This window comes from Rhinolophus hipposideros (assembly GCF_964194185.1).
Source record: "Rhinolophus hipposideros genome assembly, chromosome: 13".
In the NCBI taxonomy this organism is placed as follows: Eukaryota; Metazoa; Chordata; class Mammalia; order Chiroptera; family Rhinolophidae; genus Rhinolophus; species Rhinolophus hipposideros.
The window spans coordinates 73,255,871-73,280,074 of NC_138059.1; the positions used below are offsets into that span (position 1 = coordinate 73,255,871).

General features: G+C 38.4%; 1 protein-coding gene across 19 annotated transcripts in view; it reads left to right on the plus strand.

Moving 5' to 3' along the window:
* The window catches only part of RALYL (RALY RNA binding protein like), a 498,623-nt gene that overhangs the window by 347,431 nt on the left and 126,988 nt on the right, over positions 1 to 24,204 (plus strand). The window contains exon 1 of one of the 19 annotated variants that reach the window (XM_081069850.1): positions 8,547 to 8,685. The exons of 17 other annotated variants lie outside the window; for them this stretch is intronic. In XM_081069850.1, coding sequence (XP_080925976.1) covers positions 8,649 to 8,685 — 37 coding nt within the window. In that variant the 5' untranslated portion in view covers positions 8,547 to 8,648. Of the gene's footprint in view, positions 1 to 8,546; positions 8,686 to 24,204 lie in introns of those variants that run through there. One more of the 19 variants, XM_081069852.1, reaches the window with a different exon arrangement.

The window sequence follows — 24,204 nt, forward strand, 5'->3', positions numbered from 1 at the left end:
GCACCTCTTGTAATTGCAGAAGTCACATGTGACCTGTAGCCATCTTTTGTTATCGGTATATATCGAGTATTACAATTTCAGTAGATTTTTCATTTCTTAAAATGTGTACATAATTTTGGTACCCTCTGCATATATGACTAATAGAAATTTTATGCACATTTTACATGGAAATGATTAGAAGTTTTGGAGTAACGATTTTGATATTATCATTAGAAAACAAAATATGCTGACTATGATCCATAAATAGAAATTTACGGTTAGCTAGTAGTTTGTTTTAAAAGTCTGTGAGGAATCACACAGAGGTTGGTATTGGTCTTTGTCCACTTTAAATTGTACCATTTTGAAGTATGCACAAACCTTCATAAGTATAGCCCAATATGTGCAAGATTGTATGCATGTGTGGCTTAACGTTCTGACTTAATTTTATCTATTTTTAATCGGAAGCTTTCTCCAGGTCATTCTAACCCACTTGATTCATATGCCTGAGGAACGTTTTCTAAGTCCACAGTGGACTTTAGGTTGGTATTATACATCATAATCATTGAATAGGCTCCTATTCTGCCATTACATAAATTTCTTTAGAATCCTTGTAAACCCATCTCTAGAATCCTCTATTTGGAGTAGTAGGATGGGACAGTATCAGAATGCATTCTATGTTGAAATCCCAGGTAGCAAATTTACTCCCCCATTGTCTCACACATTAAAAGCAGGTATATTTTCCAAAGTGATGGACGTAATCCCAGCCAATTCAAACTGGAATGAAATCCAAATCATGTTCTCTGCTCTCTACTGTTTTCTGAATTTGGTTTCGTTGTCTGACGTCAATTTGTTCAATCCATAGATAGTGGTATCATGGATTGGGCGTGACGTGTGCAGTTCACAGGCATGGATTCGATTTCCAGCTCTGCTTCTTGTCAGCTTTGTGAACTTGACATTTAAACCTTAGTCCCCTCATCTGTAAAATGAGACAATGACTCCTTCTTCTCATAGCTGCTTTGAGACCAAATAAAATTACCTAAGTAAAATCCGTGGCACAAAGTAAACACTTAATAATTGTTTATGTGGTTCCATTCATCTTCTTTCATTAATCAGTGGAGTTTTTTTAATTCAAATATCTCATATGTGTTTACCTTGCTTATGTCACAAAGCTAATGTTGGTGGACACAAGGGGTGATGATGTAAAATAATAACATTTGGTCCTCAACATGATAAAGTATACTTCTTTAAAGCAGAAAATGCAAGGCATCAAACATTAAAGTGCTAGATCTTGTGGTCCAGCCTTTTTTTTTTAGCATCATGTACCTTTTCCCTGCCTCATACCATAGGAACCTGAAATGTCTTACCCCCCAGTTACACTCCACAACCACATAGCTACACTCAAGTATAATTTTATATAGATAGAAGACAGAAAAGGAAAAAAATAATAGAATAGAAATATAAAACCAGATGCTCTGGTTCAGAGGTGAGAAAGAAGAAAGTCAGGGCAAGTTAGTGGAAGAAGTTGACAAAGATAGAATCAGCCAGAAAAAAAGAAAGGCAGCACCCTGGGAATCAGCAATTTGTGCAATAGGACTGCCCACGCTTCGTTTCTCCGTGGCAATTTGCTACATTTTGCCTTTATCTGATTCAGATACCACTTGCCGGTCAGCACCACTGCCCTGCACCTTCTCTGCTTTTTTAAGCGTCCTCTCCAGCTACAGTCTGGCTACTGGAGTATGATGCATGCCCCAAGCATCTGACATGGTTTTGCTGGGTAGTGTTACAGCTCACAACTCTGTGGGTTTTAGGATAGATAGGTGGAGGGAGGGAGGGAGGGAGGGATAAATTGATGAAATGGATGGATGGATAGATGAATATGTGAATAGATGGATGGACAGATGGATGGGATGGGATGGATGGATGGATGGATGGATGGATGGATGGATGGGTGGATGGATGAAATGAATGGATGGAATGCGTGGATGGATGGATGAATGGATGGATAGGATGGATGGGATGGGAGGGATAGATAGATGAATGAATAATAAAGTATATCTTTCTTATTTTGTAAATTCTGGTATAGTGAAATTCAACACGTAATTTTCATGATCATGGAAACTACTGAGACTTCAAGGATGCTTTAATTTCTTTAAAACCATTATTGCTTGCAACCTCAGTGGTATCCCTCCATCTCAAGACACAGTTCAAATGCTGTGTCTGAGACACAGTTATGAGCTACTGAGGAAGTGTTTTTCATGAATACAACACCTGCAGGGAACGTAGCTCAGCAGTTGCCCACATCATGCCCACCTCCAGTAACCTTTACTATTGTGTTCACATGTCTGTGAGGTCGTTTCTAACAGATATAGTACCTTTTATGTGACTGTCATCCCAAAGACATTTCACGCTTCTTTAGGCTTCGGATTGCTTCGTTGTTAGTATGTAACGACCAATGTTTGTTAAAATATGATGAAGTGAGGAAAACTCTTTAAATAGGCACAAATAATTCAGTTTATACTTTTAATTATGATCTCTTGGAAATTCAAGGTTAACTTAATTGTATATGCTTTACTCTTCTTTTTTCAAAAATTGTCTTAGTAACCATTAAATATTTAGACCTATCCAAAGGATGTCATAAAAAAATATTTTAAAAGATAGAATGCCATTATCTTTGGCACAATGCAAATTTATCCAGATGTAAATGGGAACATAAGCCCTCCAAGAAGAAAAAGCTCTCTGAATAATCAAAGTTAGGCTACAAGAAAAGATAAAAGTAAGATGGAAAGGAAACCATACAAAGAAGAGGGAGCAGCAAAAATGAGGACGCTCAAAAATAATTATCACTGAGCAGACGCAGTGAAAATATAGTCCATTGTAATGTGAGTTATAAAGGAGAAATATTTCAGCTAAGTTTAATGCTTGTAAGTTTTAAATATTTCAAAAACTTAATGATGTCAAAGACTTCTTTGAGATTAGAGTCTAAGGAACTAGAGAAAGTCCAAAGAAATGAATAAAGTCTTAATAAAATCTAATTACAGTTTACAAAAAATAAAATAAAAAGCTTAGAAAAGTCTTCTGCAGATACATAAAACCGTTTAATGCACCAGTTAGGGGAAAAAATTTAGAATGATGCTTCATTCCCTAGTTTGGACCATTATTATAAATGACAACTTGGAGCAAATGTTAGGAAATTTATGTTCCCTCAGATTTAAAAAAGAGCAATCACAAATATACTAATAAACTGATGTACTAGATGAAATGACAAGAAAACTTGTATCTTTTAAAATAAAATCGTTTTCATTTCAAAATTAATTTGATATGTTAACATGATAGCTGCTGGATATTTTAATTAATAACTATTTTTATATCACCCACTAATAGGTGTGGGTCCAATTCCAGAGGCATTTGGCAAGCCAGCAGCTCACTTAACACAGACATGTAAAAAGATGTAGCTATGTTTTGTTTTCCTTAATTGTTGGAAATGTGGATTGGTGATGGTTCCAGGGTTGAACACGGCTTGGTTGTTATCCCTGAAAGGACCTGATGGCGGGCCTTTGTGAGGAATGGATGGGTCCTGTACTGGCAAGGAGATGTTTTAAGAAAGAAGACAGAGTTCATATTTGAGAGGAGAAAAGGCAGAGTGACCACAGGGACAGCTGGCCTGACGCGAGAAGAGGGTAAAGAAGGCCCATTGTGTACCCTGCACTGGAGAGTGACGAGAGGGACATCAGAGACGTGTTCATAGGGCCACTTTCTATCCAACCTGAGAAAAGCTGACACAAGGACAGTGTAGGTACCGCTTGTAGGAACCAGGGAAGGAAATAAGTCTGGGGATCACGTGTTCTCTGGGCTAACTCCGGGGAGCCCTGCATTTCAGACCCGCGGGAGGTGCTTGGTTCAGTTTTCTGAACCTTGGTTCAGAGGTCCGGCCTTCCAGATGCTTCCAGGTTCCTGTCCGGCAAATGGCAAACGTGTGAGAGCCGTCTGCTGTGCACCAGACATCAGTGAGTGAGGAATCTGGGCGGCTTCACTTCTTCACACCGTTTCAGTGTCAGTGTTCTGTTATTCCAGTCATTCTCTGCAATGTGAGTATCACAAGGTTCAAGTTAACTAGTTTGACACTCTTGGGTATTCCTTAAATGTTCTTTTAGAGATTTATTTGGAGGAAAGAGTGAGGGCTGGGGCATGGGAGACGAGGCAGGCCAGGTGACATGGGTGGGGAAGGGACGTCACCACGGCAGAGCTGAGCCCACTGTGGTTTTGAACTTGAATGTCCTTCCAGCCTGCCAAAGCCTTGTATTTCCTTGCATGCAGCCCTTAGAAGTTAGTTTGGCAGCACTCGTTGTTATGGAAGCATGTCCCCAAGGGTCCCCCCCCTCCAGTTGCAGAAGTAGACCCATGGCATTTTATGGGTCCTGGCTCTGGAGAAAGATCAGCCTGCTTGAAGCAGGGGCACTGCCACTTGCTCCCTGCAAAACTGTCATGAGAACCCTTCATCTCTCAGCCTCATTTTACTGAAACATACAATGAGGACAGGAATAATAAGAAGAATAACAATAAAATGACAATGATAATAATACATCCACCCATCATGGGATTGCTTGCAGTATTCAGTGAGTGATCCGCATAAAACTCTTTGATGAAAGCCTGGCAGCCCAGGTGACCCCCTACATAACATTAGCTCTCATTTCAGCTCTTCTTAAACCGCGCAGTGTTCCCTCCCTGGGACGACTTCCAGGAGACATCATTTCCGCGACTTCAGTACAGCGCAAATGGCATGGTCCTGTCCCTTTATTGAGTCTTCTCCAGCGCCCCCCCAGTGCAGTGCCTCTTCACGCGGCCCTGAAGTCATACTGCCCTAGTCCCCAAGGAAATAAAACACTCGCAACAGAACGACGTAAGGAATGCCATGTCCTCGCCAGCACTTGTTATCTCCTGTCTTTTTGATGACAGCCATTCTGACAGGTGTGAGGTGGTGTCTCACTGAGGTATGGATTTGCATTTCCCTGATGTTTAGCATCTTTTCATGTACCTGCTGGCCATCTGTATGTCTTCTTTAGAAAAATGTCTGTTTAGATCCGCTGCCATCTTTTAATCAGATTGTTTGTCAGTGTTTTGCTATTGAGTTGTATGAGTTCCTTATGTAGTTAGGATATTAATCAGATACGATGGCTTGCCAATATCTTCTCCCAGTCTGCAGGCTGCCTTTTCATTTCAATGGTGGTTTCCTTTGCTGTGCAGAAGCTTTTTAGTTTGGTAAAGTCCTGCTTGTTTATTTTTCCTTTAGCTGCCTCTGTTCTTTGTGTCAAATCCAAAATATCCCTGCCAAGACTGATGTCAAGGAGCTTACTGCCTGTGTTTTCTTCCAGAAGTTTTATGATTTCAAGTCTTACATTCAAGTCTTTAATCCATTTTGAGTCAATTTTGTGTATGGTGTTAGAAAGTGGTCTAGTTTCAGTCTTTTGCATGTGACTGTCCAGTTTTCCCAGCATACTGTATGGAAGGGACTGCCCTTTCCTCATTGTATATTCCAGCCTCCTTTGTCACAGATTAAATGACCATGTAGGCGTGGGTTTATTTCTGGACTCTTTATTCTGTTCCATTGATCTATGTGTCTGTTTTTATGCCAGTATCATGCTGTTTTGATTACTATAAGCTTGTAGTATATATAGTTTGATATCAGGTTGTGTGATACCGTGTTCCCAGAAAATAAGACCTAGCCAGACAGCCAGCTCTTAATGTGTCTTTTGGAGCAAAAATTAATATAAGACCCTGTCTTATTTTACTATAATGCAAGATCTGGTCTTATATAAAATAATATAATATAATACTGGGTCTTATATTAATTTTTGCTCCAAAAGACATATTAGAGCTGATTGTCCAGCTGGGTCTTATTTTGGGGGAAAACAGGATATCTCCAACTTTGTTTTTCTTTCTCAAGATTGCTGTGGCTATTTAGAGTCTTTTGTGGTTCCACTGGGTTCTTGAAGAAGGTAGGAAAAAGAAGGATGGGATGCCTGGAGCTGTCCTCTCTCTTCAGCTGCCCCTCTGTCCCTTATATAAGCATTTCTTCCTCCATATTTACTTGACTACAGGTTTCTCAGGTTCAGATTTTACCAAAGCCTTCTCTCCTTCTGCCACTAGCCCCACTTTCCTCTCATCTGCCTACTTGTCCTGCAGAAGGTACCCTGGAAGTTGGCCCTAATTCATCAGGTATATTTGACCCAGTTTTGATGGTTTAAAGCCCTCCAGGACTCAAGCAACGAGTCCCAGACGTAAAAATTCAAGAGTAAATGCCTTATATGCCCTGAGGTGAGAAAAATAACATAGAAAGGGGTTGGTAAGATGGAAATTCCTATATGGAACCTCAGAAAGTCAACTCTGGTACAAGATTACCAGGACAAATTTCGCTGAACATTGATGGTATTAGTCAGGATGTTTGCTTTGATGGGTGTCTGTCAATGTGTGATGATGGTGAGGCTCTGTGGGGGGTTGTTTTATAGTGCACAAAGTTAAGTTATTACATGGTCTTTGCAAAAATTGTTCAGATCGGTGTGAATTATAATGAAAAATAACAATGTAAAAAAGTACAAATTTAATTGTACTTTGTAATAATCAAATTAATATCATTTGTGTCATTATGCCACTAGGCTATTACTGCCTAATAATCATCAATGACATATTTATTCATATCATAAATATGTATCCCACATGTATCACACAAAGACTGTATTAATTTTGTTTGATTATAATAGGTTTTATGGTTTATTGGTCTTAGGGCATAAGTACCTTTTATTGAGAGAATTTGCTTATTGGTTTTGACTTTGTTAAATATATCTCCACACCTGTGACTATATATAATTTCATTCAAATCAGTGAACTCATTCAAATTAACCTTAAGACCAAAAGATAGACCTAAAATGACAAGTATTTGCATTAAGTAAGAAAATAACTTTAGTCAATGAGCATGAATTTGGCTGTTGGCTGAATTCATTGAAAAATAGTCTGTGGTTGTGTTGTCTTTGTAATTTACATTTAGTTATAAAAAGTCATTTATTCAAGCAAATATTATATTTGACAACAGGCTGCTTTGTGCCAGGAGCTGATCTGAACTTGGACAGACATCACTAAAAAAAAGATAGCCCTGTCCTCAGAAAACTTCTGTTCTAGTAGGCAGAGACAGAAGGGAGAAAAACAAACAAGCAAATACAGACTACGTATTTCAGGTGATTATAAAGTGCGATGGAGAAAAAGGAAGCAGGGAGGGCGTGTGGAATGTGATGTGTATTCAGGATCCGTCAGAAAAAGCTTACTTATTTTCAGTATTGAAACATTTTAATCTCACTGTTAGAGAAAACACAAGGAAACCTCTCTAGCGTTTCGAGTTATGTGCAGATAAATATAGTGCAGATAATCGACACAGGCTCACTAAACAGTTCGTTAGAGAAAAGTCAAGGCAGCTGGACAGGAATCCTGCTGAAAACTTCTTGTCTCTGTGATTATGAAATGTAGTAATTACTTAAGTCTAAAAATATCCTTGACACTGAAATAATCCTTCTGTTAAGACTTGTGGAGATGATCCATCCTGCTGTCAGTAAGTAGCCTGAGTTTGTTCACACTCAAAAAGGATTTGGACAGCGGAAAATGTCTCCTGCTTTGGGCTGGAAAGTGAGACTCGGGGCATGATCAGGCAGTCTGAGGACAGAGAAATTCTCCACTGGTGTGTAAATTCTTCTGTATTTCAAGGAAAATCTGCTGCTCAGACACCGTAATTGCACATAAAGGAGATTTGAAAGCAGGCACTCTGGGAGTGTTTGAGTGCCTGGCACCGCTCTCAGAGAGGAGAGGGCCAAACTGCAGAAGACCTTGTTCCCCATTCATTTGAGGTGACACTGGGAAACAATGCGGACCAGCATGTGCCCCAAATACTGTGAAGAGGACTCAAACAAGGCAGCAGGGGTGAAGGTGGGAGAAGTCTGCGTGAAAGGCTTTTCTAAGGACGGTCCCTGGGCACATAGTAGGCACTTTCGGAGCCTGAGACCTTAGTGTGTTCCCCTCCCTGATCATGGGTAAACAGGCAATTCTTGCTTTGCCTGAGAAGCCATGGCTCTAGAGAAATAGGCAAAACTCAGAGTGATCACAGCTCTAATAATTGAACAAAGTGCAGTGGGATCTCAGAGAAGAAAAGAATTTAGCTGGTTTGCAAAATTAAAACACACCCCTACATGTTCTCGAGTGGCTAAAAGACATAGGAACCTAAAGGACAGAGTTTAATACCTGTCACTATTGGACCAGCGTTTTGTTTATCTTTCAGGTTCAGGTTTTTCCGTGTTGGTGTTCTTGCTGAATAGATGAGCCCGTTCTTAATTCCACATAGACACAAGCACAGCTCGTGAGTCGTGCAGGCTTCACTGGAGAACTCCCCTGATGGCGGTTGGAAGCAGTGAAGGGAATACAGTTTTCTCCAGCAGATTTGCCTCCCGTAGAGTAGTGACAGGCTGTGGCGTCTCCCCTGTAATTTCCGGAGAATGGTATTACCCTGCTTTCACTGTGTGATCGCTGCTTACCTTCTATCAGTGAGCAGCAGTCCCTGCAAAGCGGGAGCACCACCCCTCCTTTGTCTCCGTGGGTCTCAGCAGTCACTTCTTAGAAAGTCGGCGGTTCTCAGAATGACCATGTGCAGGAGCAAACGCAGACATCAGAGATGTGAGTAAATTCTGACCCAACTTTTTCATAGGACAGTGGTGGGAGAAACCTCCTTGATTTCTTAAAAGGCTAACTAAGACTTCTTCTGATAGATCCTGCAAGGAGAAAAAAAGATACTGTAGTTTTTTTCACCCTAACCTTTACGTTTATCCCTGTGACATGCTTGAAAGATGTTGTGGGGAGAGAGAGGATAATTCACTTGTTACTATGGAAACCCTCAGAAAGGTTGACAAAATCAACAGAGAAACAGATCAAATGTAATTTCAGTCTAGCTCAGCATCCTTCATTCAGGCACAGTCACTGGATAGTGTCGCTTTCTCTCTCTCTCTCTTTCTCTCTTTTCTAAGAGTGATAGATTTTCTTTCCTGGAAGTCTACGGAAAGGTTTGGGAAGCAAGCCTAACTCTTCTATTTATTCATCCAATTTCAATTATAACTCTCAGAGGAAATAAAACAGTTCAGAATGGAGGGGAGAGAGGTAATTGTGCAGGGCAAGCAGAGCATTTCACAGGATATTCATTGCCAAACTTCTTGGTCCAGAGCTATTTGGAGCATAATTCACTATAGGCACCATTTCAAAGGGTTAAAAGGAGTCATCTGTAATCTATCCGAAAGGAACTGATTCTCAGAAAAGGATCAGCACCATGACCCTGGTTTAAAGTCCAGAACAAAGATGACGAGGGGATTGAAAGCCATTAGGATTTAGTAAAAAATCAAAGCGTCTTAGAATAAAGCTGTTTTATGGCAAAGCAATGTGCCTGTCGTGAAAAGCTCTCCAACGCACATCTGCCTCGGAAGCCCAACTCTTTCTCACTTTCTCTCTCCTGCTGTCTGAAGGAAATAACGCCGTGTTAGTCCAGTGTATGCTATCACGGACTGTGTCCCCCATCATGGACAGGCAGCTACAACTTGTTCTATAGTCAGAGTCAGCACTTTTATTATGCTTTCTGATGACTTGAGATGTTATCCACTGTTTTAAAACACAGAAAGGCTATGAGCAGCAGTTCCACTCTCAAAGGCTATCAAAGATGATAGAATACAGTCAGCTTTGAGTGCTGTCATGAATTCTTTGGTCCCCGTTTTCACTTACAGCTTACACACTAACATTTCTCTCCTTCACAGAAGTTCTATGCTCCACAGAACACTCTGAGGGCTAGGACTGCCAGTCATCCTTAAATGTCCGATTGCCTTTTCATGCCCTTTCTTTCTTGTGGTTCAGAAACAACGTATGATAACTGCTCTTTTTTCCTGTGAAAATGATTGGTACAAAGCCTACACATCTAGTGCTGATTATTTCCTTCTCCAAGAATGAATGTAAATGATGCATGCATGTACTTGAAACCATCTTGCTCCTTTGCTCCCGTGTCTTTCTATAACCCCTCATGGAGGGGAGGAATCATCCCCTCATGCACACGGCAAATAAAAGAGTCATAGAAAAATTGTACTGAGTCTCTCTTCCTAAAACGTGCTTGCTGAAGTCTGCGATGAAGCAAGCAGGAAGAGATGGTGAACTGCATGAGGCGAGTCAGGAGATGTGTAATTAAACAGCCACGAACACAATAGGGTGTACAAAATGGTCCAGTTTAAAAAAATCTACTGTGTCGCTTACATTTAATTGTGTTACTTGGCTGTATTATGTTGCATTAGCTGTTTCTCTATGCTAAGCAGATAAAATATTGGAGAGCAGGAATGTAATAAAATTAAAGTATAAAGAAAGCTTAGTACTAAAAGCAAATAGTCCTTATGTGAATTTCTATCTTACGCTAATAACATTTGCAAAAGTGGAAGGTAATACAATTGTTTGCTCTCCAATGGGAATATAAAAGTGTCTGAATTATCCCATCACCAAAATCCAGCGCATTTCCATTTTCAATCCTATCTCTTATGTGTGTTTTGATCATGTAAAGGCATCAACTAACCTAGAGGCAATTGTAAGCCAATTAAAGTAATAATTGCACACTTAAAATCTCAATGTGGGAAAGAAGGAAAGCATTCTTATGATTCTTTTGAAAACGTACATGAATAAACTTTCCAATTTTCTTACTCCATAAAGATTTCATATAATATCCTCTCGTGAAAATAATGCAACTTTCTTTTAGAGAACCCGACAAGAGGACAGGGAAGGGTGCCTATAGGTCTGTCGGGGGTCTAACGAGAAGCAGAAGGAGAGCAAATCGACTTGTAAACCCATCTGAAAGTGTGCATTGCACGAAGCCCCTGGAAGTTCATTCGGGACTTTGAAATCCATTCCTCACTCCTGTCTAGACTGGTTATGTATAATTCCCTGAAGAGAAGGAGGAGAGGGGAGGAAGCTAGAGCAATCGCTATGGAAAACGAAACAACTTGAGCATTCATTCCGATCGCAGCTCTTACCGGCGCATAACTGCATAATAACTGTTAATTTCGTACAGCATTTGTGAAGTGGTATTAAAATATGTTTGCCTTCGTCAGACGCTGAATTGGCCAGAGCCAAACAGGTAGAAACCACGCTACGGAACTCTAATATAAGGAAACCTGTTTTTACAAATTAAGCTTGCGGCTCAATCATCCTGAGTCTGAACAACTTTTCCCTTTAGAGTTGCAATATAGATTTTTTTCCCCCGCATACTGCATCTTTCTCTTTAGTAAAGTGTGCAGTCGATGTTTAAGTTTTCAAAAACTCCTACGGTGTATAAAACAAGGTATATCTTCAACTGCCTTGCTAAAGGTCCAGGTGACCTTGAGAAAATATCTTTTTTGTTTTTTTGAAAAGGACATAGAGATAAATTCTTAAAGTTGAATATATTGCTTAGAAAAAAGCTAGCGAATATATTGCTTAGAAAAAAGCTAACGTGATACTAGAGGACGAATTTTGAAAATTCTACAATCCCCATGTCCCAGCAAAGAAAACAGTGGACATCTAAGTTGAGATGTGTAACGTTTATGTCACTTCACTAAAAGGGAGCAGATATTCCTTTCTGATTGCTGATGATACGTTTGGGTGACCTTACCCATCTTCTTATGGGGACACTTGAAGACATCACTTCGTGCACGTAAATCCTAGCCATCGTGCCCGACCTGCAATCTTGGCCACTGCGTGTCATCTCTGTGGGTCCCAGGGTCTCCTCTGTGACTTGCACAGACTGTGTTCTCTAAGGTGGCTCCCACCTGTAGCTGTCAGCACTCCCCAGCATAGCTCTCATTGTAACCTTCTCCCCCCCACGACATTGGGTGGTTCCCATTGTGTAGACTGTGGCCCTGAGCTCGCATGCTCAGAGCCGTGTGGCCGTGGGTTTACTGCCAGTGGCCCCTGAGCCCATATGAATATATCATTTCCTGTATGGTGATAAAAAAATTACGTATACACACCCATATGTATATCAGATACGCATGCATGTATACATATGGACATTTTTTGGTTCTAAAATGGCATGTTTAATAAAAAAAATGTATTTAAATGTGGTACTAAATTAGTAGTAACTTTTGCCATGTATTTTATATTTTATTTAAAAAACTGTATCACACAGGCTATCATTATGTTTCGATGTTTGAGGAAAGGGTTCTCATATTCCCGAATGTTGGGAATCACTGATCCCGATGAGACACAAACATGACCTTGCCACACAGACATCGTTGTCACTGACTGAAGCTTCCTGTCGATGTCACCTGTGTGCTGGGCGCTATCAGGCCACTGGGGTGTCCCCACAACTCATCTAATCTCTTCTCTCCTGCCTTTGCCCCCACATCTTCCTGGAGACGGGTGGCCTTCACCAGCATCTGCGAGGATAGAAATCGTCTCTCGTCATGCACTGTGTCACTCAAATGTCACGTCCTCCATAAAAGTCTTCTCCGCTCAAATGTGCCTTCTTCTTCTCTCTTTTCAAAAAAAATATATTGTAATTTCTCTTTTACTTTCTATGTTCTGTCTTAGACATTGAAAATGATCTGTTTATTCCAATAATCTCTCAGTATATATTTTTTTTCATTTGGGGTACCTCTTCTTCTTGTTTGAAGCATTCCCAGAGTATAATCCAATGCTTTGCCCAGAACAGTCCATAACCATCTAATGAAGTTTATTCACTTAATGAAAGATTTGTTGATCACCTAGCATATTGCTTTCCAGACATGGCTCTAGAACTGTGACTGTAGCAATGTACCAAACAAAGTTCTACTAGGGAAGGGAAGGTGAAATGCAAATAAATAGCATAATTGTCACGTGATGCTAAGTACTATGGAGAAAAACAAAGCAAGCAAGAGGGAAAGGGAGTTTTGGAAGGTGGAGTGGGGCATCTCTATTTTCTATTGGGTAGATAGGAAAAGCCACTGGGATTAAGAAGATGTTTGATCAGGCACCCAGAAGAAATGAGGGAAAGTTCTGCTTTTTTCTGGATAGCTCCAGGCATAAACAGCATTTGCAAAGTCCCTGGGGTGCTTGGGATATTGGAGAACCACAAAGGAGGCAACAAGTAGAGTTAATGAAAAGATGTGAGATCAAAAGAGCATCAGGGGTATTGGATGTGTAGAATAAGACATAGAATTAAATGGAACAGTACATTTTATTTGTAACTGAATTCATATCCAATATGTATCTACTATTGAGGAATATTATCTATACTTCTGACTCATGAAATATTTTTATTCAAATGAAAACTATAAGAACGATGTTTTAAAATCATTATACTTCGTACTAGCCAAGGCATCCAATCATTAATTGAAAAAGAATCAAACTGTGGTCATCCAGAGGCCAGAAAGTTATTTGAGAATATTTTTTATTTATCTTCTTATAAATATCCTTATTTCGTGTCTATTAACCCTCTCTGTCTTTAAAATTTTTGCTATGAGAAAAAATAAATTTATAGTTAGATAGAATTTTTGTAAGGCTTCTTACGGCATTGGCAGGAAGGAACAAGCCTGCTACTAGTCTTAACAGAGGTAGCATTTGTGTTTTGGTGGTCAAGCTGGATAATTGGCTGGATGTCCTGTGATTGTTAGAACATGAATTGTCTTAGCTGTCACACACATCTTTGTTACTACATTCTTTCTTATACAAATCATTACTGAAGTTAGTTTTTGAAATTATTGCAAATTGAATATCAATGATAAAAATGAATTATTATTCAAAATACATGTTTATATTGATACCCTATGTAACTGTGAAGATGAAAGTAGCTGGCCTCTTTAATTCCCAAATTATATCACATCTCAAATGTTGATACTGTTTTTTACAGAACCAGTTGACGCTCCGTACGCCCTAGGTTTAAAATATTTTTTGTTGTTTCCACTGAGTAAAATGATCTGAGGCTTAATGGGTGAGGCTCTCTGGAGGACACTGTTAAATACCCTCTTGACTTCTCTGTTATGAACGCCTGTTGGGACTTCTGACCTGACATCTGCAGCTCCTCTAGTCCTGATATGAAGTGCCTTCTATGGAGGAGCTCCCCTATGTGGAGTCTGTACTGGTGTGGACTGAGAATGGGCGACTGTATGCATTCCGCCACGGGATTACGTCTGCACAGTCAGGGGGGTCAGCTTGAGCACGCTCCACGGGACCAGAGGTGCCAGTCCGGGAGCAGAGGTGCATGAGGGCTGACAGTAACACCGCTGATACACCTTGATCAGCCTCACACCCTTCATCATTTGCTTTGCTGTTACCGGCGCCTCCTGTGACCGGTTCTGCCTGTGGGAACACTTAGTCATTCTCATCCTCATGCTATGTGTCTCTCGTCTATCTGTTACCCATCTATCATCTATTTATCTGTTATCTCTGTTATCTTCCTACCTATCATCTGTCCATCATCCATCTATATCATTTATCTGTCATGTATCATCTACCTATTATCTGTGATCTATAAATCATCTATGTGTCTATATATCTATATATCTATCACCTGTCTATCATCTATCTATCATCCATCTACCTATCTGTCATCTATCATCTGTCTATCCATCATCTATCTCTCATCCATCTACCTATCACTTATCTGTCTGTCCATCTCATGTATACTTCTATTTCACAATGCTCCCCAAAGGCAAAGCTCACGTTTGTGGAAGGTGATCATTTGTGCATTGTCTTTTAACTTAGCTGTCACACATCACCTACCTACTCTTTGAGTTCCTCCCGTCTAGGACTCTGTGCTGCACTTATGTCTAGACCTGCGTAGAAATCATGGCATTGACCTCCCACCTCCCCAGTTCTTCAAGTTAATGCTCTCTACGGAATGAGAGTTCCCTCTCAAAGAATGTTAGAGTTAAAAATATTGTGCATTTGTATTTATTGAGAACAAATGCTACACGTAAAGCAACGAGGCTCTTAGCCAAATACAATTGGTCTTAAAGTAGATATCAATGTATCTTTGTAAAATCCTGTCCTGAATGCACAGATTTTTGTGTGCTGATAAGAAAAGATGGCCATTGAAAAGCACTGCTGGAAAGTGGGATGGGATAAGAAGTGGGCTTGTATGGTCGAATGTGCCCTGCCTTTGGAAGCTTAGAAGATAACTTCTTTAAAACCTTGATCTGGTATAATTATGCTTCTTGGACAGTCTGCCTATTTGGTTGAGCCACACTCAACTGTCATTTTTGTAAGTCAGAATTAATAGTGCTGTATCATTAAATCTGAGTACCAGTTATAGCAGAAGTCTGCCAAGGGGTGGGGAAGCCAATGAAAAGTCATTGCACCAACACAAGTTGGCATTAAAAGTCAAGGGCATTTATAGTTAAGCTGAAGCTGAGTATTTGATGTACTAAAAGAATATAATTAAATAAGGGAGTGGATTAACTGTTGTTTTTTAGGGTACGAGTGTATAAGATTAAATCTGCCACAGAGAAATAAAAAGTATATTCGGGCTTGTCAACATAGATTAATTGAATGAGCTTTTCTGCAAGGGACACATCTAACTAGGCTTTAAATATCATCAAAGTTTAGAAATTGCCTAACTTCCACCAAATTTAAAATGGTTACTATAAAAATTTGAATTTCAATTTTACATGGTTTTATTATTAGAACTTTGCTTTCATCCAAGTAGGAAAATGGGACAGCTGTAAATGAATTAATTGCAATCCCAAAAATGATGAAAATAATATTTGACATTTCTTGAATTCTGGTATATACCAGGTACTGTTTTAAGCACTTTGTTATACATGACTAATGTATTTTCTGTAACAGAATTAATAGAATATGTAAAAGCAAGAATCTAGTAACCTATGGCACTTTCAATTTTCATTGCAATTTCAAAATGTTATCTATAATTTTGATATCTAATCTCTAGGAAATTGAACACATAAAGTTGGATGAAAATACGTATGTTGGCTAGGGTAGAAAAATCAGCTTCTAAGTCCCTTGAGGAAATGAAGGAATTAACTTTAGAAGTCAAAATATATTGTTCAACTAGTATCGCTATTCTTTGAATCACACAAAAACAGAAGCAGTATCCTGAGGGGATGTTTTCCATACATATATGCAGATGAAAGAGTCACATATGAATGCATCTGCTTGCTGTTCTGTCCTTCTGCAAAAGGATGGAGGTTTCCAGAACTTAGAAAAGTGGGGCGCTCCGCTGGCATTTACTAGTTCAGAATGACTCACTCTACCTATCTTGGTCTAGAACAGCTACACTGGGGGGACGTAACCTTTTGATTCATTTTCCTTTTTGCAGTTATTGATTTTCTTGGCATTATTTTCTGAATTGCACTTTCATTCTGACGATGGAATTCCGGACACCTTTCGTTCTATAGGGCTGCATTATATATGTGTTAATATCGACTCATGGTTTCAGTGGCCCCCTTATCATTGACGGTGTGTTAGCTCCAGAACTTCATTTGTGTTGAAAATAAAGATAAAATCCACAGCTATTTCTATAAACTCCTTATGGAGAGCGTGGCATATATTTCATGCCTCAGGCTGCTTATCACTGGAAAGTGTTATAAGTGTATTTTATGTTATATGATTCTTTTGACTCCTAATGAACTTGAAACTGCCTTAGAGGGACAGCTGAATGTATTTCCTTAAACAAACACACATTGTTCTTCAAATTGCTCGTGTCTGTCTTCTTAAGCGCCTCCGCAGGCTGTGGGAATCTTGACTTTGGAGTCACCTCTGCTGGGTTCACGTAGCCGGCTGACTAGTTTATGCCCTTTTTCCTTCCGTACTTGAACAGCTTCTTTCAACTTATTTGTCTTTAAATATACAGCACATAGTCATAACTTACCCTTTATCTGTACCCTCAGATTATGACAGTTTAGGTGTTTTATATGATCATGAAATGGAACATAAAATAAAATACCATACGCATGACAACACCTGTAAATGCCTGCAGGCCACCTGGAACGTTGAGTTCTATCTAATTTATAGTGTCAGTAATTAATGAGGGGTGGATTCACAATTAAATAAAAATATACAAAAATCAGAAAACATGTTTTAATTGGAGTGCAAGGAAAATTGCCTTTACTTTTTTTCACTTCTGGCTTTGCTAAGGTAACAGGAGAAAAATGGTCACTTGAATTTTATAAGTGGTCATAAAATTTTTCCTCAGCACTGAATTTGTCCTCCTAGAGCTATTTATATGAAACTAGCCTTTTCCTAATGATCATTTCTAGCACAGATGACACACTCAGATTTGATGAATGGGCACAGAATCTCCCCAAAAGGCTGTGGCAATGACCCTCTATGAAGGTTCTACATGTGTTTGTTTATTCACTATTTAGACAGAAATATTTTTCAGATTATTCACCAGAACGCGAGCTAGAATTTGAAAGGGGATTCTACTGAAATGGACATGAAAATTGTATTAAAAATTGAAAGAAAAACAAACCATTTGAAATTCTACTTTAAAAATACTCTTTGTTGCTTGGATATTTAAGAAAGAAGTTAGTAAGCCAGCACAGGAATAAGATGCAAGAAACTGTGCCATGAAGATCACAGATGTTCGTTGCTGAGGATTTCTTTCGGGTCTATGGAAATGAGTCCGTAGACATTGGAACCATGCTGAAAACAGTTGTCCATCAGGTTAAAGACACTGTAAGTTGATTTTGTCCTGTGGAAACGGACAACTCACGTATTCAGTTGTTTGGGAAGATGCCAATCATTAGTAATACCATTTCTCCTAGATTACAATTGACAGTAATTAACCGTTGTGGTAATTTGCCATATACTTCAAGCCCAATTAAGTAAGTCCTGCCTTGCTTATTTGGGTGTTAAGAGATCAAGTGGTTTGGGGCTTGAAATTCTCAGTACTTTACCCACATTATTAAGTTTTACCCATATCATCTTAGGAATGGGTTGCAGGGTGTAAGGAATATCTGTTGTGATTGTCTTTTTCCAAAGCCGTGTTCCAAATATTGTAATTCAGTGGAATCACATAAGTTATGATACTATAACTTCATTTGGGGAGGGAGATCATTAAACCGGGGAATGCCTGAGGTACGCCGCACTGATCACTGTATCCCATTAATCTTTGTAACTGTCATTCATCACCTGTGTAGACATACCTGAAATAAGACTGTCAAGGAGGTTTTGTCTTTGGAGATTTTCTAGGGAACACTTTGTACGTCGTCATAGATTTTCATGTGCTTAATAACAGCATAGCTTTAGAACAAAAATTTAACCATTGCCATATTGATGTGGTAAAAAAGTTAGTTTAAGGTACTCTATGAAGTTATTTATGGCTCTCAGTCATTATTGAGCTTTCTATGACTATTACAAAATGGTATGACTTAAGAAAAATGATAAACTTCTCCGCTATGTTTATTTGTCATGACTGACATTCATAGAACTCTTTTGGTTGTTTTGCCTTGGGTATTTTATTAACTTCCATCTAGAAATGTAAAACAGTACAGATCTCCAATCTGTACTGCATAGGTTACTATGCAATTGTTAAGATTTTGTTGTACTTATTGAATGGCAGGGTGTATCGCCATTATCTGTCCTAATTTAAATAAACTTCAACTGCCAGATTTCCTGAAAAACCAAGTATGTCTAGAGGTGATTTCAGTTGACAAGGGAGAATCATACCTGTGTTAGTGACTAAAAGTTTTATCGGTTGTTCCTTTGAGTTATTCTGGGTCAGCTCCTATGTCAGTAGTAACTGAAAGTCCAAATATTACTTATCCATGTAGACTTTATTACTTGGTGTTTGTTTTTTGTTGTTTTTTTTTTTTTTTTAGTATCTTTATTCAATTTGTTTGGGTAACATTGGTTAGGAAAATCACATAGGTTTCAAGTGTACAATTCTATAATACATCATCCATCTATTGCATTATGTGAGGTTCTCCACCCAGAGTCAGACAATGCTTCCTTAACATATGTTTTTGTGCAATGATTGGAAAATCCGTTCACTGGTTCTTTTCAACCATTGCACAAAAACATATGTTAAGAAAGCATTGTCTAATTTCATGACTTTAAAAAGACTTTCAAGGCATTTCTTGATCGATATTATCTTACTTTGCCGATTCATTTCTTGCCATCTTACTTCGTATGTATATTCCAGTTGAGTGCATGTATGCTACTGAATTTTCTTTCTGTTCTCCGAGGCATTCTTACCATCACTAACCCCTTAGGTTGCTTATTCTGTTTAGAACACTCACCCCTCCTAGCTTAGTTAATTCCTACTCATCCTTTGGCGCAGGCTTAGACAGTCACTTCCTACTGATTAATCTCTCTAAGCTCCTCATGGCTAGTAGAGTTGATCTTTTTATGTGTTCCTTTGTATCCTACATGTGCACTGTGTGGAAATTATAATGTGTCAGTCATTTGGCTGTAACACCCCTGGAAGACAGAGACCAGATCCCTTTTTTCATTGCTGTGTCCCCACTGTGGTTTGGCCCTAGGGAGCCGCTGATCATTAGTTGCTGAAGGTTAAAAGGAACAGGGGGCTTAACTTAGGCACCTCTTTTCAGCAACTAGAAATGGCAGTCACTTGCCCCAAATAAATTACTCTGACATAGTCTATTGATAAAATATCACTTGCCTTTTTAGATTCATAAATGTCCATAGGTGATATTCACCTGCTAAGACCTTTTTGGTCTCAATTGTTGGAGTTATTTTGTCTACTAACAACTCTAATTTACTTATTTTATAAGAGGTAGTAAGAGGAACCTAAAAATACTTATATTATGTCCTGGGTACTTTAACAGTATTTACCCAAAATTGAAGGCACACTTTGGAAGCGACATGAAATGCATATGGTAGCTTTCTCCCAAAAACTTCTGTTGCACTAATCATTGAGCAACTATGCTGATTTCTAGTAGATTGAAAGCTTAAAGATGCTGTGTCATTATGTTTTTAGAACTGAAGACTTTTGGGTGGTAACACATTCAAAATTAAAACTTGCCTCTCTCCAGTCTCAGTTTTTCCCCCTCTCCAGGGTTGGCTGTGCTGCTACGTTTCATGATTCCTTAAATCAATTTTGCATCAGTTAGAGGAACAAATTGTTTGTTTCTCCACCGATCTGTAGCTGTTAATCTCAGCAGTAACTCAGTGATTGATTTTTTTTTTTCGACCTCAACGTCACGAAGACATAGACTAAAATGAGTAACTTGACTCAAGTCCAGGATATACTGGCTGAATCTATGAAAATTAAGACCTCGTGTCATGTACGATACATCTGTGTCACTAATTTGTTATTCCACTTTTAAATCTGGGGATGTAATTAGAATGGTCATATACACTCACTGCCCACCTTCTTACTGTCCTTTCATCCTCCTTTCCATCGTTCTTGCGACTCAGTAGTGGTATCAATGGGAAATTCTTGGATTGTAACTAAAAGTGACCTCATTTACAGAACGTTGAAAGTCATTGCAGGTGAAAGCTCTCTGAAGGGCTTTCAGTGTTTCCAATATGTACTGTCTGTGTCAGTAATGAATCCTGGCCGTTAAATTGACCTGAATGCTTAGAGCACAAACTTTTCTCTCAGCACTGGCCAATTTCTGACATAAAAGCTTAGAAGGGAACAGTTGAAAAAAAGCCATTAGAATAATGCGGAGAGGCTGAAAGGATCTCTCTCCATGCTACACTTTCAGCTTTTTGGAGTATAATTAAGATTTCCAAGAATTTTTACTGAAGAGTCATTTTACCTTCTGGACTTGGTAATTGAAGTAAAATAAATAAATGAATGAATAAATAAATAAATAAAATTGTTAGAGGAGCAAAGTAAAGAATTGAGAGCCAAATATGTGCTGTATAAGTTTATTTCAAGCTTCTTACCAGAGTTGGTTACAGCACCAAGCTCCACTATCCAAGGTCATAGATTTGAGATTTCCATGGCTCTGGTGGTTTGTCCTTATTCTGGAACATGGACCCCTGTGGTCACCCTGACCAGCCTTCCTTCAGAGAAGGACCTGGTTGCAAGCTAACACTGGAAGAAAGAGGGAAGACAGACCAGAGTAGGGCCATTACACTGCCATCTGAGCTACAGCATGTGAAAGTGGACATATTGCTATGTTTATGTATTTTATGTATTTATATGTCTATGCATATAAAATTTGTGTCATACTGTTTGTGACACCCTCATCTACAGAAGGGAACACACCTATATTTGAAGAAACCATTATTTGTTTTCATTTTCATTTAGAAAGGCAATAAAATATAACCAATTTAGCTTTCTTTTTGATCAAGTGTCTAGTTTACACACTTAGAATTTCACAGAATACAAAATATCACCAATTTCATAAAAGATGTCATGGAGGGATGTGAAGTGGATCTCAATTAATATTTTTCATTATCTCCTTTTCCTTTTAGCAGAGACAAGTTAAATCTTAGGTAATTTAAAGGACCCTGATCTAAGAATGTGTGTTGTCTTTTCCCTCAAGACAGCAGAATAAGTGTGATGAAACTTCTGTAAGAAATGTTATTTGCTTACCATGAACGAATCTAAGACTTGTTTCATTGAGGAAGACTTAGCGTGCATTAAGATACTGCTATGAGTTAAATTAGTACGGAATTTTCCAGTTTTGTCGAGTTAGGATGACGGTATTTTTTTACTTTATTTTTTATTTATGCTTTTTATTACGCATGTATGTTACACCTCCACGCACAGTGCAAAACACAAACCTAGCGATGCACTTCCAGTTTGGACCTAAAGTTTTCACGTTCGTCACACGTAATCACAATGTTTCATAGACTTGGAGCTGATTGGACAGAATTGTCCAGACATTCATTTGATGCTATGCTCCATTTTCTATAAATGCAACCGAACAATAACAGAGACTCAAACAGACTGCAGAGTGGCCTAGACTGACTTCTTTTCATGGAGGAGGACAGGGTTTGTTATATTGCCCACCCGAAGCGGTGAACAATGTACCTGTCCCCCTCTTTCACTGGGGGCTTAGGGGCTTACTTAGTACTCGTAATTTAATTCTGAAAAAATAATAATAATCTCTTTACTGATAAAGGAAGTCTTAATAGAAATCCACATGAAAACATTCTTGTCTTATGTTTAAATAACTAGCGTCAATTTTCCAGTAGTTCTTTTTATTATTGCGATGTTCTGTCTTCCTATTTACAGCCACCTTTACTATACAATTCCCCCACACAACCTTTTCCTATATGGTTTTCCATATTCCTTTATCATCTCTAATAAAGTGCTTGCCATACTGTAAATCATATTTCTTTCTTTACATAGTTCTCTCCAGTCAACTATGAAAACTAGAACCACATTTTTCAAAAATGGTTGTATCATCTTACCTGACTCTACACCCAGCCCATGGTGGATCTGTGAGCATTTGGTGGATAAGTAAATGAATGAATTCACTAATATTGTTGAGTCTTTGGTTTTAGTTTTTATCTTCTATTTTATTACACTTTTAAACTTATTGTGCTCACTTTCAGTAAGACAAATAAATTAACACATATATTTTCCTCTAATAAAATTATCCCTTAGTATTCTAGGCAGTTTCTAAAAATGTGCATGACTACAAAAGTTTAAACCTATACTCGTCTGCATGGTTGGCAATCTAGTAAATATTGAAAATGCATCGTTTATAAAAGACATGTTGCATATCTGAATTACAAGTAATTCCTCATCATTTATTCACCCCATTAGAGTGCTAAGCACATTTCTTAAAGGTATTCACTTAGCCATCTATTTATCTATGTTGCAGGAAAAATGTCTTGACCTATTCCAATTTCTGACTAACTTCAAAGGTACCATCTTTGACACTTGTTTGCCATCCATCTCCTCAATCTCTGACTCAAAGCAAAGCCCAGAGTCATGGGCTTTGATTGAGGAATGCTAAAGCAACGTGTCTGGCCTCTACTCTGATACTTGCCAAATCTTTTTAAAACCAAGCCAAATAAATTAAAAATCCTCCTCCATGTTTTATCAGTGTAATAACCAATTATATTGGTTAAAATTCTCAATTATTCCTTTGGATCTTATTTCCTCATTTTCCCCCACACCATGCACATTCTGTAGTTTAAGATTTTATAAACAAGCCCCTCGTTTTTCTGGAATTTATGCTTGGAAGTTCACCAGATAACTATCAAATCAATAGTCCATAATGAAACTCTGAGAAGAAATACCCTGTATATTTTATAATGCTTAATTAATCTTTCCCAATGGGACACTTCAATGCTATTTTCTTCATGGGAATAGTATTATTAGACCTAAGAATATTTTGTTTTGAAATCACCTGTTAATTATAAAGCACAGCTTCCTTCCTTAATTTTTTTTCTTGATGTGCAATGAACCTGCGATTTATCAAGGTCTAAATTTTATGGCAGGTAAGATGATTATATATACTTTAATTGTATGTATTTAATGAATAGTCTATAATTTCCCCACTGCCTAAGATCTGCTTAAATCAGTTCTATTTTTCAGTCATCTGAGTACTGATGTTATTTAAGTGTGTTTTGTCAAAAACGTCATTTTCATCTTTCAGTAAGGGGCTTAAGCACAGTTTTTTTTTCCTTCTATATATAACATAATTACCAAGGTCATTAAATAATATATGAAGATACATTGGTATGTCAAAAGACCAGCCAAGAGTGGATATGGGCCACACTTGTTTCTTTTCCCATTACTGTAGAAATGTGATTAGTGATAATGGTAGTTAATTATTTCGAACAATGAACCCAATCAATCTAGTCAGTTCACCCAGGAGAAAAGATGGTATTACACAAGAACCTTGATAAGATCGGAATGGACTACTAAAATACATTCGTTAGTTTGAGGCGCACTTTAATCAAAGCTGTGTTGTCACGTCCTTTGGTAGATAATACATCTGTTCACACGTAAAAGAATGATGTTTCTTTAAAAATTTTAATTTTCAGTTCCTTCAGCAACCATAATTTTTACACTCACCATGTCCTAGTTGAGTGTGAGCATTATGTAGGATACGTCTACAAGTCCTTCAATTTAGAAATATGAGTTGCTTTGAGAGATAATAAAACTGCCAGAACCCAGATAAGTGAAGCTCGTAGGGAATGATACAGATTCCTATATATTCTGCTCATAAACATTGGAAATGATGAAAAGCTTAATCTAGTTGTAAACAACCTGCATAAATATATTTTATGGGTTTTTTTTCCTGAATGCATACAGGAGTA